This window comes from Natrix helvetica (genome assembly GCF_964273705.1).
Source record: "Natrix helvetica genome assembly, chromosome: 4".
In the NCBI taxonomy this organism is placed as follows: domain Eukaryota; kingdom Metazoa; phylum Chordata; class Lepidosauria; order Squamata; family Natricidae; genus Natrix; species Natrix helvetica.
Window position 1 is genome coordinate 81,949,798 of NC_138550.1, and position 17,976 is coordinate 81,967,773.

A 17,976-nucleotide genomic window follows, 5' to 3' on the forward strand; every position below is an offset into this window, starting at 1 on the left:
AACCAACTCTTACTTGAAAGCATGCACACACACAAATTACTAAGTTAACTAAACCTAGTTAACAAGAACTTATATTGCAGGAAGCCATTAAGAGCTGCTTATGTAGGGCTACTAAAATCTGAAACCAATTCAGTAGGCATTCTGTTTTACTTACGAACTCAGCATATTCAATGTGAACAAGTTGCTAGTTTTTAATATCCAACACAAACCAGAGGGTAATGAGCAGGCTAACTCTACAAACAGCTGTCACAGTGGCTGGGTTCATACCTCACATTAAATCACAGTTTGTTTTAATACAGCTTGCTGAAAAGGTTAAAGTGGCTTGTTTCACAGGTGTTAAAACATTCATCATGCTTTACAAACAGTAGCTGACCACATCATGCTAGATGAGAAATAAAATGTCATAGCTTGATGGGATGTGCAAGCTCTGAAACAGTTCAGCTGAGGTAGTCCATAGAATTCAGAGAATTCTTAATCCATCATAGAAAAGAAAGAGTATTTTCTATCTACAATACACTCCCTAGGCAATCATTCATATACTTTGCACTTGAAATGTTATATATCCCATTCCCACCATTATAAGGGCCAGTGGTTCCAATTGCTATGACACATTCCAAAATATCTGGAGGCCAAAGAAATTGCGTTTTCTGGACCTCAGTAATATTGGTTAAGAAAAAACAAATACTGCATACCTGATACTTAGTTGCCATTACTTCTAATCCTTCCATCTTCGAGTCTTGTAAGACTGAGTAAGTTTTGATAGTATCAAAGATATGCATAATTTTAAGCAGGCGGCGATGGAAAGTTTCAAATTTTCCAAATATATACATTTCACTAAAATCAAACTGCCGTTCAGCTGGATTCTCTTCCAATTTCTGTTTGGTCTTGTGAAAACAGTTTTGGTACTCCTTAGCAAAATAAACCAAGATATAAATATATGGAAATCAGTATTAACTGCAACATTGTTCATAATACTTTTAAGGACTCATATAGGCGCTTAAAAGTTATTTTCCCTAGTGAAATTCAGTTCCAATTATGCCATTTTTGTTTCAGGAAACTAAATCCTCCCCAACTGACCCAAGGTTGTATTCTTCTTTTGTCTTCTACCAACTGTAAATATTACCTGCTTAAGTCTTATAGCAGCTTGTATTTTTTCCAAAACTACGTCTTGCGGTTGATCCCAGATGGTTGCAGTGTTGTTATTAGTAATATAAGCTTTGCAGGCTGTTATCATTTGATTTGTAACCTGAAGTAGAATGATAGGCTTTGTCTCAAAAAAATGTGTGGAACAAAGAGATTTGAGGTCCATTTTCTTTCATAGCCAGCAGCTAAATCAGTGGTGGGTAACTTGCAATCTTTCTCATGTTGCCAAACTACAATCCCATATAACTCACTACTGGTTATACTGGATCAGCTGCTGAGTTTCACTAATTACTTTTCATTGTAGACTTTTCTTTCATTTCCAGTTTATAATTAACATAACAAACCTGTTTAATAAGGGCAACTAAGTTTTTGTAAAGTAAGAACAATATGGACAACCTCAGTTCAATAAGTTTAGCTATGAGGTAATGATAAAACCAATTTCATTTAGCCTAATAATCAGTCCAAATGATTTATCAATAATCTCCATTTCAGGGTTCAACAGATCCTATTTTTTAATTATTTTTTCTAATCTTCTCTATATTTCAAAAATATATATTTAATTACTTAAGGAAAGTCTGTATTTCTAAAGATGGATAAGCATACAGAGTTGTTGGGAATAGGGTGGCATACAGGTTTAATAAGTTATTAATGAGGTCTATAAATGTGATAAGTAAATAAATAGATATGTTATTATTTTCTACGGTACAGTTTTCGATGGCCAATAGTAGCAGGATTCCAATTCTGAAGAAGAGTCAGCCCAACTTGCCTTTACAAAGAGGGAGGTTATCTTCTCGGAAGTGTTATAATAGCGTGAGATGCTGTGGATCATTTTGATAGCATGAATGAGTCCTGGAATAGCATCTACCATGATCACCTGAAATGTTAACAAGATGAACTGTGATGTAGAGCTTCATTTAACTAACATCATTTATATCCAGTTAGCCTGAGGGCATTAGGGCTTCTGTCATCATCCCAAATAGTACTTGCAGTCCTTGCCCAGATAAAGTAATTTTTTAACTTGCCAAGATTTGGGGCATTTATGAAATCTATATTACCCAATATAATATAGGGTGTATCATTAAGTTATAACTCACTTAACTGAATTACAGTTAAACGGACAACCATTAACTTGTGATCTGGGCATTTCTATGCTATTTACAAGTGTGGCAGTTCAATGAGCAGACATTTTCAAACTTACAGGATCACAGTTATACAGAGGGTCACAGCATTTTTCAAGGGTATACAGATATTTCACATTGTCTTTGGCTTCATTTGTTGCGTCAGTGATCCGGGTATCCAGTTCTCGCCAATTCTTGGGAAATGAAAATGAAACAAATGCTATTTAAAAGGGCATCTGGCATTTTAGAAAAGAAGTTTTCTTAAATCTCACAAGAATTAGAACACCAATTCAACGACAACAATAAAATATTTTTGCAGACAATGCTTGGCAGATTCTAAAAGATGTGGACTGAAACTTTAAGTGCTGAAATCATAGATCATGCTGGTTAAAATTCACAGGAGTTCTATAAATTTTAACCATCATGATCTATGATTTCAATGCTTAAAATTGAGGTAGGAGTTCTACCAGGAGATTGTTTTCCTTAGCTAAAATATCTGGCAAAGTCATTTGTATTTTAGGGTACATTTTTTAGTAAATTCAAAACAATGTTATGTTTCATTATATCAAACTGCAGCTTTCCCCTGTATATTTGGAAGACACAATGAAAAGCCTTTTTAGAAACATAATTCCTGCTGTCCACTTTTTAAAAATACATATTTTGTACTTTAATTCTGAAATGTGATAGATTTCAGAGTAAGTCTTTCAGCTTATTGGGCTGCACGATTTTAAATACGTATGCACTGGTATAAAAATGTTGTTTTTAGGTAGAATATAAATTGTTCCTGAATAATCCAACTCACACACCTTCAAGTGTTTTGATTTAGCAACTGTAAGCACACCAAGTACAGCCTTTACATCTGAAGTCTTGAGCTGATCCAGTAGGTAGTTAAATTTGGATAGCCTCTTCTTCCAGTGATCCAGCTCAGCTCGTGGACCAAGGTCATCTGCTTCTTTCCGTAGCTGGTTATTTTCAGCAATAACCTAAAATTTAAACCAAAATGGTAATTTGGCTAAAATAGAATGAATGTGCAATATTCTTAGAACATGAAACCATGTGACCTTTTCTTTCTTCCTTCCTTCCTTCCTCCCTCCCTCCCTGCCTTATGGTCATAAATCAAGAACTAAATGTACACTGTAATTGGATAAGCTGTCCTAACACACCATTAGCATTAGAGCAACCTCGCTTAAATAATTCAAAATATGGCAGGGAATTATCAGCAGTCTGCTTTGCAATTTGCTGCAATTTTGGCAATGCTAAACTATAAACTCTCATAGTCTCATTCACCTAAATTTTTTTAAAGGATGATTGCAGCATCAAGAATTAGCATACTGGTAATTAATAAAGCCACAAGTAGAAATCACAAGGTTTTTCATCAACCTCTGAAATAAAAACTGGGTTCAACATAATGAGGTACAGAGTTTCTACATTCTTAAGGTCTAGCTAATTTGGCTGCAAAATTCTGGGCTACTTCTATATGAAAGCAAAGAACTCTGGAAAACAATAATACTTAAACAATAATTACTTTAATATGGTTTTAGTTTAATTTAGTAGTTTCAGTTTAGTTTGGTCTTCCTACTACTGTAAAACTGGATTGGAGATAGGAGTACAGTAATTGATTCATACTGGGATGGAAAAAAGCCTAATCTGTTTTATAGCGCTCCTTCCCTGTTGCAAATCAACACCATGAGTGTCTTTCAGCTACAGAAGAAGAAAAAGGATTATCACAGTTAACAACCGCTCCAGAGACAGTATTGAATAAGAATCGTGCATGTGAAAATAATGTGTTTGGCAATCCCTTTTCCCCTCTGTCTCTGTGAGAAAGATAAGTAGCTACATATTGTATATGTAGCACTCCGTATGCAATGGAATATTCATCCAAAAGGTACCTGTTCAATTTGCTTAATCCACACTTTCATGCAAGCTTCTATTCGTTCCACAGTCTCCATGCTATTTGCTGCCACCAGAAAATCAGCTGGTCCTTTTAACATTTTCAGATCATAGGTTTCACACTCCTTCAGGACCACCTAAATTATGTATTGGACAATTATTCTATACATTTCAATATCTCTGCCCAAGAAAATATGGCTACATAATTCAAAGGTTAGCCCAAAGTATTGGTATGCAAGACCAATGGTTATTTACATATTATTCCATGCTATTTTGTTCTGCACAGCAGCACCTGAAAAACGGCATATTAGTTACAGTTGAAAATCCCAGAATAATATTATTGCCCTTGTGCCTTCCAAATGGGCTGTCTGCTAGACTTTGAGTTTCTTCCGATAGAAGTTCAAAGAGTCTCCTCATCCATATTCTATTTATATTAAAAACTGATCTGTCACAAACAAAAAAGAAATTTGCTATCATTCTTTCTATTTTGTCTCTAGCCTAAATCGCTTCTGCCTGCAGGTAGGACATACACAGTTGAATGTATCAATATAGAAGTTCTTCCACGTAACAACAAAAAGAGGCTTTAGGAAGAAGGAATTAACCTTTTTCTATATCCTGTCACACAGTTGGGGGGGGGGGCGGTTGTTTTGCTTTGCATGTAAAGACATTTAAATTATGCAATCCCTGTTGCCATCTAAAATAGTTCAACTCTGCTGCCGGGAATATAGTTTAGAGATAGTAATTCTTGAACATATTTGGCACCTCTAGAAGTTCTTGCTGCCATAATTCATAGAAAATAATTATTTTAAACATCAGGTAGTAATAATAATTTATGCTGTTTTGCTGTCTAACTCTCAACAACTCTGGATTATATTGTACAGCGCCTGGAACCTCTTTCTGATGGATCTGGGTAGTTAAGAAATCCTAAATACAATATAAATAAATCTATCTATATATAAACACATGTGTGTGTATGTTCCAGCATAACTTGGAAACACTTCAAGCAATTTCAACCAAACTTGGTACATAGTCTCTGGAAACATATATTGTAAGGGTAAGACACTCTTAAAACCCTTTGGGGGGGGTGTTCTGTTAAGATATATAGCCTGTTGTGCCTTAAAATGGCTTCAACTGTACTGCCGTAAAATGGCTTATACTGTGCAGCGCAGTGAAGTTGCCATGGTAACGGCTTTACAGTACTCCACAAGGGGGCTCCCTCTGGCAAGGGGGGAAAATCCAACATTAGAAATTACGTTTGGTCCGGAGATTTTCCCCCTATAAACAAATACCTGGGCAATGCCGGGTTATCAGCTACTAAATATATAAAACAATAAGAATCTCCTTTGAAATGTAGTCTTGATCCTTCCCTGCTACCAAATACATTCATCAAATTATCCTTAAATTAACTTTAAAATGGATTGAGGATAGTGTGTAAAACACACATGAACCGAAACTTTATACCTGATTGATATACAGTATTAGTTCTGTTTCCAAAGATACAGAATGACATCTTTTTCCCTATAAAAAAAGTTAGGATATTGAATTGTGCAGTCTTTAAAATATGATATGTAAGTGAATATTCTAATTGACGTAATCAGCTCTACTTTTTCTCCATTTCTCTACTCTTGAGGTTGTGACTGGAAATTGCAAGCCCCTGTTGGTTTCCCCATTGAATTTGCTTGTTGGAAGCCAGCAAGAAATCCCAAGTCTCAATCACATGAGGTCTTCACTTAATGACCCACAACTCTCACTTAACAACAGCAACTAGGACTGCTGGGGTTGCAGCTGCCAAGTGATGTGGTCATGTGACACCTACTTTACGACCATATTGTTGACAATGGAAATTCCAATCCAAGTTGCCATTGTTAAGCAAGAAGAGCCTGTATTTTGAAGGGACAATTAATTAAATGAGATTTCCCCCTGGTATCTATTTATACAATTGCTTCTTTAATCCATTTTATGTTACAGTTCAGCTAGATATACATATATATAGAGAGAGAGATGTAGATATATAAAAGCCATTATATGATCATCCCTGTTACAGTTGCCATACCTTCCTTCCCCCCCCCCCAAGTAAGATAAAGAACAGTACAGAATTCCTGCACTTGAAAGATGTATAGAGACGAAAACATCAACAGTAATAAAATTGCTAAAAGCTCTTTTAAATTAATAGTTCACTTGTGTGTACGTTCTTCCAAAAATACATTTTTAGTATTTTAGCAATGGTAGATTTAATACTGATTTGAACTTTTGCATTGTTTTTAGTTCCTTTACTTCCTGGCAGAAATAGCTGAAAGATAAATGCAAGTTTACCTTCTCCATCAGGCTCTGTTGAGCTCCTGAAATGACACTAACAAATCCCTCCAGGGATGCAATGAAGTCCTGCTTGATGTTAGCCCCTTTCTGGGAACTACTCATCTCTCCCCATCCATAGTTCATAGTATTCAAAGCTGGGATGAAGATATCAGAAAGCAAATGCTGAACACTGTTTAGCAAACCACCATTTGCTGTGTCCATCATATTGAAAACTACTTCCTGATGATGGAAAAGGAAAAAAGCATTAAGGATTGTTAGCTTGGTGTGCTTTCCAGACCTTTTGATATGAAATGAAATGAAATGAAATTTAATTTGTTAGCCGCACCCTCTCCAAAAGGACTCGGGGCGGATTACAGCTCATATTTCAAACCAGTATGATCAATGTTCAATGATCATGTGTGTGTGTGAGAGAGAAAGAGACGGAGACAGGGAGACAGAGAGAGAGGGAGACAGAGAGACAGAGAGAGAGAGACAGAGACAGAGAGAGAGAGAGAGAGAGAGAAAGAGAGAAAGAGAGAAAGAGAGAAAGAGAGACAGAGAGACAGAGAGAAGCTGACTTAGATATAATTCTTTGCTAAATCCAGTTTATATGATTGACAAGACAACGGATGACCACAAGCAATGCTACAATTTCTTATAATCAAGTGACCAAAGATACATATAGAAAAAACTTACACGATGAATATTGTCAGCATTAATTGCTTTAGAAGGATTAGTTCTAATGAAGAACACACATATACCAGTTAAAGCGACATCATCTCCCTCGGTCACAAATAATTTGGTCTTTTTGCCTTTAGCAGAAGCAGGGTTACTTCCAGTTGAACTTTCATGTCCTACAAAGGGGAGAAAAAAATATGTAGTTTATGTACACAAAAGCAAAACATTTATCAGCAACTTGTACTATGTTTCATGTCTGTATCCTATTGTATTTCCTGTACTGTTAATATCACATCATTTAATTCTATCTATATATTTATCATACCAGTTGGGAAGTGATGCTTATTTTACATTGGGTTGGCTTCCAAAATATCACCCATTTCTCTGCAGAATCTTCTTGTAATCTGAATATTAATTTGGAATTATCTACCCTCTGGTTTTTATGAAGATGTTGAATCAGTGAGTATCCCATATCACAGATAAGTGCAATTTGTGATCTGTTCAAAATATTGGATTTTCTTTTTGATTTCCTTTTCCTTTACATTGCTAGTTCTAATCATCATGAGTAGACGAAAGCTATATGCATCGCCTTCAACAATTTTTTAAATAAAATGTGATTTTGTTTATAATCTTCCAAACTGATGAAGAAAAGGTTGAATTATCAAGGCATAAAACTGACAGCTTCTGGAAGAGGAGGCTTTGAGGTGTCCAGCTTTCCATATTAGAGCTGCAGTCCTTTGAGAGAACCAGATCGTGAAACAGGCTCCGCAAGGAATTCTGAAATTCTATTTTATTATTGCAACGTACAATAAAAGAATCTTAAAAGCCTGGCAAATATTTTCTCTCTCCATCCTTCTTCCTTTTATATCAAAGAAATCAAGGCAGAGCGGTTTTTCTTCTTCATTCCTTTTCCTTCAAGGTTAAGCTGGTGTCTCCTTTATGTTTTAAATGGTTTCGTTGGTTCATTGTATTGTACGTTTTGCCTTTCAGTTTTATCATATTTTTTACTTTTTCTAAACTGCTGCCTTGCATGATCCAGCAGTCTATAAATTCACTAAGTCATCATCCTCACCATCTGAGAAAGTAGTAGTGCAGGCATCTCTTTGCATACCTATTTCTGATCCCTCCATGTCTTGATAATAAAACATGACATGACGAAAACCTCCAGCAGAGAAGAATTGATCAATACGCTCAATCTGTTAAACATTAAACAACAGAAAGTTAATGGCTTATACCTAGAATTTTAAAAGGAATACATACAACAGAGTGTTTAAATAAGACCATTTACTGATAATTTTATATAAAGAGTAAAATACGCTCTTCACATTCAACATATATTCTCAGCCGATGCTTAATTGTGTCTGTTGCTGTTTCATGGGACCAAAAAATATGCATCTAAAATGTGAATCGATGCTTCAATCTTGGATATGGAGATCAAGCAACAATGGTTCAATAAATGCAAGTGTATGGTGAAATTCAAAATACCCGCTTCTACTATTACATTTTAACTGCTTAGCTTTATTTCATTGAAATACAATTAGTTCAAATATGAAGCCATACTCAGGAGGGGGTTCAAGGGGAATTGGCCCTATTCTATAACCCTGATTTTAAGCATGCTATCATAACCTCATTTATTGATTATTGATGAGTCATGGTGTTGGAGTGGTTAGAATGCAGTACTGCAGGCTGCCCACAGTTTGGAGTTGAAGCCTAATGGGCTCAAGGTTGACTCAACCTTCCGTTTTTCTGAGGTTGGTAAAACAAAGACCCAGATTGTTACAATATGCAATACGCTGACATTGTAAACCACCCAGAAAATGTTGTAAAGCACTTAAGGGCATTATATGAATCTAAGTGCTACTGCTATTTATCTGTTATCTAACAGTCCAGATTTGTTTCAATTTACCTGGAAAATAGACAAGGTACCACTTTTTAGAAATGTTGCAGAAGTTGCTCTAGCAAAGCATAATAGCCTTCATCACACATTTCACATGAAGAGAATGCTGCTTTTCTTCTCGGATAAAGCTGTTTGCCTTCTGTGATGCGATCTGAATATTGGATTGGAACTGTGGCTCACTCAGAAACAAGGTACTATTCAGAACCATCCACAACTCTACTGTGTGCCATAGTGCCACAGTTCTTCTAGATCAGGGGTGTCAAACTCATAGCCCGTGGCCGGATGTGTCACACGCTGGCCAGGCCCCCGCCCGGATTAGCGAAGGGGGAAGTCGTGATATGTCACGTGATGATGCCATGATGATGCGAGTTTGATACCCCTGTTCTAGATAATGATAAATGTCAAATCAATGCCAGATTAAGGCCAACAGATTCTTAAATACAGCCAAACAAAACTACCTTTTAGCCCTTCCATTGTTTAACAGATAAGACATTAAGACTCAAGAAATGCTGCTAATTAAAGTTCAGCATGGCAGTGAAAGATTTAAGGGCAAGATAGGAGGAAAAACACCCTCTTGTGGTGCCTCTCTTCGCTAGTGTCCTTAATACACTTATTTTCCTTGGATGGTTAATTCAGGGCTGTAAAACAGCCATACCATGGATGTGCTATGTAAAAAAAAAAGAGCATTTATATGGTGAATTTTCAGGAAGACTTTATTTGCTTCCGAAAATTGACTTTCAAAAATACTATAAAATCCTGCTTCCACTTTCTATGCACAGCAGCAGTCTACAAGGCACAGAATTATTTTTGTACTCAGTTGGAATCTGACAACTGAATCTATCCCCATCATACCTGATTTCCTTCAAGGACAGCATCTTCCACTTCATTTTTCTCTAGGTTCACACAAGCAGAAACAATTGACAGTATGTAGTCATGTCTACCATCCAGATGAGCCCGCTTAGCTTCTTTCTCCTCTTTCAGTTTTTGCTGCAGAACCAAAGTTTCTATTATACTGTAGCTGTATAAGAAATTGAACTTGCTTCTTCTATATGTTTTAAGATCATCATCATATGAATTCATCATTAAATATCTCAATGTAGCAATGTGGCATTATCTTTCATGGGTTAAGAAAGATGAGACCACATGGGGAAAATTTACTGTTCACAGGATGCAGTTGCAATGTTATGTATCGTATCACAGGGGGAAATCCCTTTGATTTAAGTGACTGCTTAATATGGGATTTTAATATGCAGGTCACTACTTTGTGATTCAACATGTTGCATGAACCCAGTTTCTATGGTTAGATGGGGAGGGGAGTATTGCAAAATCCAAGCAGTTGAGTTAATTCAGTAAGATGTTATTAGGTAAGTCTGCATATAGTATTGTGCAAATGCAATAAATCAGTAAGACCTTTTCCCTACAAAGATTTGGACAAAAAACACTGAAGGGAATTGTGTTGGGAATGGCAATTGTCTTAATTGAAGGGTCATTTTCAGGGCTTTGCAAAGGAGAGTCCAAGCAAGGGTTAAATACAGCCAATCTGCCCAGAACTGAATTGAAACTTTAAGCCACGCCTCTGGTGCTGACCATCTTCAGATTTTTTCAATGAAGGCATGGAACTGTTGTGCGCTGAGAAGTTCAACAACAAGTCTAAGAACCATATCTAACGTAAGAACAATATCCAACTGGAAACTCCAGAATGCTGCACGGAAAAACAGCGGAACCAGACTCCAGGGTGGGGTTAGACTCTCCTTCGCAGCGCCCTGAAAACAACCCTTCAGGTAAGACAATGGTCATTTTCCAGGGCACTGCTCTGGAGAGTCTAAGCAAGGGACATACCCAAGCTAAATGTCACTAGGGCGGGAAGCAGTCGCGTTCAGGGTCTCACCGCTGGTATGAATGCCCTGGAGCCTCCCAAAAGCCCCTTTTACCGAAGCAAATTTGTCCAACTTGTAGTTCCGAACAAACGGAGATAAGGAAGTCCAAGTAGCTGCCCTGAAAATCTCCTCGATCGGTGCTTGCGTCGCCCAGGCCGCCGTGATGGCGGCACTTCTAGTAGAATGTGCCATGATGTGGCTAGGCACAGTTTGGACTGAAGAACGTGAGCGAGGGTAATGCAGGCTCTCAACCACTGTCCGATGGTAGAGGAGGAAACCTTGCGGCTTTGGGAAGCTGGTTGGAAAAAACAAAGAGCAATTCAGAACGCTGAAACATAGCTGTGCAGTTGGCGTATTTGCAGAGCATCCTACGGACATCGAGCCTGTGCCACTGCTTCTCCCTCGGGTGTCTGGGATGTGAACAAAATCCGGGAGAATGACCTCCTGGGCCCAGTGGAACCAGGAGTTGATCTTAGGGATGAACGTTGGGTCCAGCCTGAGGACCACCTTGTCCTGTTGCATCAAACACAAGTCCTCCCAAACCGATAAGGCTGTCAGATCTGAGATACACCACGCAGAAGTGATGGCGATCAAAAAGGAGGTCTTAAAGGGCAAATGTTTAAGGCTGGCCGACCGAAGCACTTCAAACGGTGGACCAATCAAAGCATGGAGGACTACATTGAGGTCCCATGAGGGGTATCTGTGGACCACTGGGGGCCTCAGATTGGTTGCGCCCCTCAGAAAACTACGGATAGTAGGATGACGTCCAAGGAAGGAGTGTTCATCAGGAGCAAGTATCGTGGAAATTGCACCCACCTGACGTCGTAGTGTGTTGGGCGCCAGGCCTTTGTCAAGTCCATCTTGCAAGAAGTCCAAGATGATCGGAATCGTGACCAACATCGCTGATACGTCATGAGAGGTGCACCAGGTGTCGAACGACCTCCAGGTGGCCTTGTAGATCCGGGTCGTGGAGGGCTGCCTGGCTGCCTGGATGGTGTGGATGACCTTGGTAGAGAGACTGCCCCTGCTTAGGAGACCCCTCTCAAGTGTCAGACAGCCAGCTGTAGCCACTGGGGCTCTGGATGTTGAAGAGCCCCCTGGCTGAAAGAGACCTCATGCAGAGGAATCTGCCAAGGAGAGTCAACAGAGGGACTCACCAGATCGGCAAACCAGGTCCTCCTGGGCCAGAACTGGGCCACAAGCAAGACCTCCGCTTCCTCCGACAGGATCTTCCAGATGACTCTGGGAAGGAGAGGCAATGGCGGGAATGCATACAACAGCCCCCGTGGCCATGGGCAGTGCAGGCCGTTAACTCCCTCGGCTTGCAGATCGTGAAACCTCATGAAGAAACTGGGAAGGTGCGTGTTGGCAGGAGTGGTGAACAGGACGACCAGCGGACAGCCGAACCTCTGGAACAGGCGGTAGAATAGTTGCGGATGTAGTCGCCACTCCGAGTGGTTGACCGTGGCCCTGCTTAGCCAGTCCGCCTGGATGTTGCTTACCCCGGAGATGTGCTCCGCCTATATCGATTGGAGATATTTCTCCGCCCACCAACCCAGGGTGTCGGCTTCTGTCATCAGGGCTCTGGAGTGAGTGTCCCCCTGGCAGTTGATGTGTGCCTTTGTTGCTACATTGTCTGTTAGCACTCTCACGTGATGTCCCTGAACATTGTGGCGGAAATGGATGAGGGCCAACCTGACTGCTCTCAGCTCGAGCCAACTGATGCTGTGAGAGGCTTCGGCTGAAGATCACCTGCCCTGCACGATTTGATTGCGGAGGTCGGCTTCCCAGCCATAAAGGCTGGCATCCATCGTGATGGTGAGACGGACCAGCTCCCTGAATGGGGTGCCCCTCGCCAGGGCAAGAGATAGCCACCACTTGAGGGATTGACGTACCTTCGGGGAGACCAACACCAACCTCGTCAAGCTGCTTCCATTCGCCCTCTGGTAGGGTAGCAGGAACCACTGCAAGGGATGAAAATGGAGTCTTGCTCATGGAATGATGGACAGGCAAGATATCATCTTCCCTAGGAGTTGCGACAACTGCACACCCTTGGTGTGAGGGGATCACTGGCGCCCAGGTGCTGCAACCTGGTTGTTGGTTGAAGATGACTTTTCTCCAAATTTACAGAGAAGCCGTGGTCCTGAAGGACCTTCATGGTGTACCTCAGGTCTTCAGTCGCCTGCTGTGGCGATGACGACTGGATGAGGACGTTGTCTAGGTAGCAATGGAGCCGCACTGGATGAGATCTGAGAAAGGTTGCCACTGCTGCAAGGATCTTTGTAAACGTCCTGGGGGCCAATGATAGGCTGAACGGCAAGGCCCGGTACTGGTAGTGGCGGCCGTCATAAATGAATCTCAGGAACCTGCAGTGAGCTTCACGAATGGGGATGTGGACATAGGCCTCTTTGACATCTATGGAGGTTAAGGTGTCTCCTGGCCTGATGCAGCCCAGGATGGACTGCAGGGACTGCATCTTGAATCTCCAGTAAGTTTTGTGATAGTTTAATCTTTTTAGATCTAGGATTCCCCTCCGCCCCCCGGAGCTTTTGGGTACCAGAAACAGAATGGAGTAAAAGCCTGTTCCTCCCTGACCTGGTAGAACCAGTTCTATGGCCCTGATGTTCCTGAGATGATGGATCTCCTGTTCCATGAGAGCCCTTTTAATGGGACATGAGGGAGTGGGACAACGAATGAAGTGGCAGGGGGAGGGGAGAGAAACCCTAAGGTCAGACCCAAGCGGATTGTCTGTAGGACCCACTGGTCCGATGTGATCTGCTCCCATTGGGCGTGGAACAACTGGAGGTGCCCTCCTATGGGAGCTATCCAGTGGTGGTCACATATCTTTTGAGAGGTCAGGAACCAGACCCCCTCGAAAGGGACGCCTGGAGAAATTCTGCTGGCGATCTCTGTCGCGAAATGGTTGACAGTCCTGGGACTTGTCAGCCTGCTGTGAGTATGGCCGATGGAAGGGAGCGGAGCTGGTGGAGGGCTCCACGTTCCGAAAGGGCTGCCTCCCCAAGGAGTTGGAGCTAGTCAGACTTCTTAGTGACCGATGGCATTACTTTCTTTTTTTCCTTGAATTCCACAAGGACTGGGTCCAGGACCTCCCCGAAAAGCTTGTCCCCTTTAAAGGGGGCAGAAACAAGCTTCCACTTGGAACGCATATTGACGTTCCATTTCCTGAGCCACAAGAGGTGATGGGTAGTGACATTGGATGCCAAGGCCCTGGATGCAAACTTGGCGGCGCTCAGGGTGGTGTCAGTGGTATACTCAGTAGCCACCACGATTTTATTGATATCCTGCCTTAATTTGGTATCTCCGGCTGGACGTTTGGTGTGCAATTGTCTCAACCAGAGAAGGGCGGCCCTAGAAAGGAAGGACACAGAGGCAGACGTTTTGATCGCCCAAGCAGCCGCCTGATGAGTTTTATGGCAGGCGTTCTCTGTTTTCTTGTCCTCTGCCTTGAGTCCCTTCAGGAGATCAATGGGCAGCACAGAGGATGAGGTAAGTGCTGCCACAGGATGATCAATGGGAGGTAATTTAAGCAAGTCTTCCAGACTGGCATCTACCGTGTACAACTTTTTATCATTACCACTGGGAGTAGCAAGGGTGGCCAGTTGCGCCCATTGCTTTTGCACCACATTCAGAAAGAGTTTGGGAACTGGCACTATCTCTTGGGCCGACACAGGCTCCTCAAAGAGATCTCCAGACAGGTCATCTGGTTCAGTAGTCGCCTGATCTGGAGGGGTAGACCGCAAGCAGGTCAAGACCTTTGCCTTATTCAAAATAAGTTGGCAAGCTTAAACAAACCTGAAAAGACAGGCTTTTCAGAGGCAACACCTTCGTCCCCTGAAAACTCAGGTTCCGGCCTAGGTAGGATGTCCTCCTCCTCCCAGTCGGAATCCTCGCTGGTCAGAGAGGAATGTGGAGACTGAGAAGGCTGGGTCAAGGACGCCTCCCTAGGGGTATCTTGGGGCTGGAGATGTCAGGTCTTGTGCGGATGCTTGTCCGCTGCAGCATGCCCGCCTCTATGCCCTGGGATATAACCCTGGTAATGACATCTTGCATCTCTGCTGAAAGGTTAGGGCCCTGGTCCTCGACAGGTCGAACCCTTAGAGTGGGTCAGATGGACGGTTGCTGGGGTGCTAAGGGGCCCACAGGAACTGGCCCTCCCTCCAGGTCTGATGGGCAGGTGAATAGATCGGTCTGACCAGCCAATGGGGGCCTGGAGAAGCTGCCTTGGCAAGAGAAGCAGTGGGAGAGAACTCCTAACCTTCCTCGTCACTATCGGAAATGGGTTGCCCCTGTTCTGGTTGACCCTCATGGAGGGCTCCACTGGAGACACCGACTGGGAGGTTTGGGCCTGCTGCTGAGCTTTGGAAAAGTGCTTCTCTAAGGCCTTCGCCCTCTAAGGCGACGGATGGCATCCCTATCTGGGTCTGATCCCTGCTTGGGTCCTGGCCTAGAATAGGGTTTGCTGCCCGTGATGGCCTCCTGAGCAGCCTTGCCAACTTGCCTGGAGAATGCTCTGGAAGAGGGCCCAAGCTGCTCTGAATTCTCAGGGATCTGATCTGCCATGGCTGAAAGATAGGGGTCTAACTGAAACAGGCAGGGACTCTCCACTCACCACCTTCACAGTTGCAGACCATGGACCAAAGTGCTCAGAGGAGAGACACAGAAGGCCACTGAGATCAGATCCAGCCAAGCAGGATTCTGGTGCAAGCGTTAACAGCTCCCAGCACCTGGCAGGTCAGGTAATGTAAGGTGACCTAGGTAAGCCACAATCCCTTGCCGCACCAAGCTGATAGTTTTACAAGGCTAGAAGTCAAATCGCCAGCGAAAACCGGACAAAGAGCCTCCATGCAGCGACCTGCTGTGAGTTAGGCAAGCAGGCAGCTGCAGCAATGTGCTCAGAAAGCGAAACTGGCTAAACAAAATGGTGGTCTGAACTTCTGATTCCTCAAAATGGCTGCTGCACCAGTCATGCAGCCCAAAATGGCTGCTGGGACTAGATAGAGGCCCTGAAGAGCCGCACCGAACACTGGCTTCTTCAAAGTGCAGTCGGCGGCAACAGAACCTTCAGGGGAATCCCTACCGCAGCGGGTGTGCTGCAACGGCGCTGGCATCAGCACTCCGACCCATGCGCCTCCCACGACAGCTGCCTGTAGCCCTATGGTGCCCGAGTGAGCCCAGGACACCGAGAACCAAGAGGTGAGCAAATAGCCAATTAAGGGGAAAAGGAATTTTTCTCTCACCAAGCCTGCTCGTAATGGACACAATTAAAGGAGTTTTTCCTACTTTTAAATCTAGGAGAGTCCAAGCAATCTGTAGAACTGAAGAGAAACTCGAAGCACGTCCACTGGGATAGCTGAATTGAAAAAAACTGAAGATGGTCAGCACCAAAGGGGTGGCTTAATGTTTCAATTCAGTTCTGGGCAGATTGGCTGTATTTAACTCATGCTTGGATTCTCCAGAGCAGCACCCTGGAAAAGAACACAATTCTGGGAACAGCAAATTTTGTTAAGACTAGTAATTTTCAAGCTTCATGAACTCAACTATATGACTACAGGTAGTTCTTGACTTATGTCCACAACTGAACCCAAAATTTATGTTGTTAAGTGAGAATTTGTTAAGTGAGTTTTCTCCTTTTTACAACATTTCTTGCCACTGTTCTTAAGTGAATCACTGCAGTTGATAAGTTAAGAACCCGGTTGTTAAACAAATCTATCTTCCCCATTGACTTTGATTGTCAGAAGGTTGCAAAAGGTGATCACATGGCCCCAGGATGCTGCAATGGTCATAAGTATGAACCAGTTGACAAGCATCTGCATTTTGATCACATGATCATTGGGATGCTGCAAAAGTTGTAACTGTGAAAAATGGTCATAAGTCACTTCTTTCAGTCCCATTGTAACTTTAAACAGTCACTAAACAAACTCTTGTAAGTCAAGGACTACCTGCATTAAGTATGTTTCAAATTAAGTTTTCCTTATCTTCTAGAAGTTTGATTATAGGTATTCCCATAATGACTACCACTGAACAGTATTACACATGATAAAATTGTAGCTTTCTTTTAGCAAAACTAATTATCAAGTCTCTTGTAATTTCCTTAAAATGTACTTTAAAATTACTTTAAAATGAATTTTTAAATCAATCCTATTCAAAGCTGTGACGGATCAGTTTTATAAATTAGTGGTTGATAAAATGAAAATACTTGCTAGTCTTCCCATAGTTTGAACTATAGACCAAAAACAAATTTGACTAAATCTTAAATTGAAGTAGGCTGCTTTGGATCAAATCTTTAGTTGTACGAATTGAAGCAAGGTGACCTTTATCTCAAAATCTATCAGGTTAGATTGGTGTGATGTTTTAAAACACATTTGATGACCATAGTATGTATTCACCCAGCCTTATTTTGTCTGGTAGATCATGTGGGTTGAATAAATAACGATTAAATTAACTAAGGATAAATTTATTGTGTGAAGATTAGCCTCTCAGTATCTGACAGTTTAATCATTTGTAATTAGTGATGTTTATATTAGTGATTGTTTTAAGTACAGAGGTTAACACAGTTAAAACAGCAAATATCATTTTCAAGAGTACTTTATAGAGTTGATGACAGTTCATATAATATGTTCATATGATATCCTTTGGGTGATGAAGGAGAGACAATTTAAGCCTCCAATACAGAATAAGGAGTCCCCAGGGTTAAAAAGAAGGGTGACCTCATATGCGTAGCTATTGTACAATCCAACCTTCTCAAAAGAACTTCATTTCCAAAAGATGTCACACCATGGGGTTGAAAACAAAGCCAATTATTTGATAAAGCAGCCTGAAAGATGGAAAAGATCTCATTTCACTCTGGCAGCAAATTGCCTGCAACAACAATTCAACAAAAGCAGCAGTCAAAGCTGCTAAGCAACCAGTTACCAAGCTGCTGCAAACAAACCTTACTGAAGGGGTGTTCCAGTTCCTGATTTCAAGCTATCCTTTTTAATTGTGGCCAAAAATTAGCTCTGTTCACTCATGCAAAATGTCATGGTGTTTTTAAAAGTGGGTCTATCTTAAAGAATAA

At 41.6% G+C, this 17,976-nt stretch overlaps 1 protein-coding gene across 1 annotated transcript in view; it reads right to left on the minus strand.

Annotated features, from left to right (window-relative positions):
- The window catches only part of DNAH5 (dynein axonemal heavy chain 5), a 142,226-nt gene that overhangs the window by 123,154 nt on the left and 1,096 nt on the right, over positions 1 to 17,976 (minus strand). The window contains exons 2-11 of the mRNA XM_081952749.1: positions 9,874 to 10,008; positions 8,236 to 8,320; positions 7,143 to 7,300; positions 6,465 to 6,686; positions 4,151 to 4,288; positions 3,068 to 3,244; positions 2,342 to 2,455; positions 1,910 to 2,017; positions 1,124 to 1,246; positions 693 to 908 (exon numbers count right to left, since the gene is read on the minus strand). Coding sequence (XP_081808875.1) covers positions 693 to 908; positions 1,124 to 1,246; positions 1,910 to 2,017; positions 2,342 to 2,455; positions 3,068 to 3,244; positions 4,151 to 4,288; positions 6,465 to 6,686; positions 7,143 to 7,300; positions 8,236 to 8,320; positions 9,874 to 10,008 — 1,476 coding nt within the window. The remainder of the gene's footprint in view (positions 1 to 692; positions 909 to 1,123; positions 1,247 to 1,909; positions 2,018 to 2,341; positions 2,456 to 3,067; positions 3,245 to 4,150; positions 4,289 to 6,464; positions 6,687 to 7,142; positions 7,301 to 8,235; positions 8,321 to 9,873; positions 10,009 to 17,976) is intronic.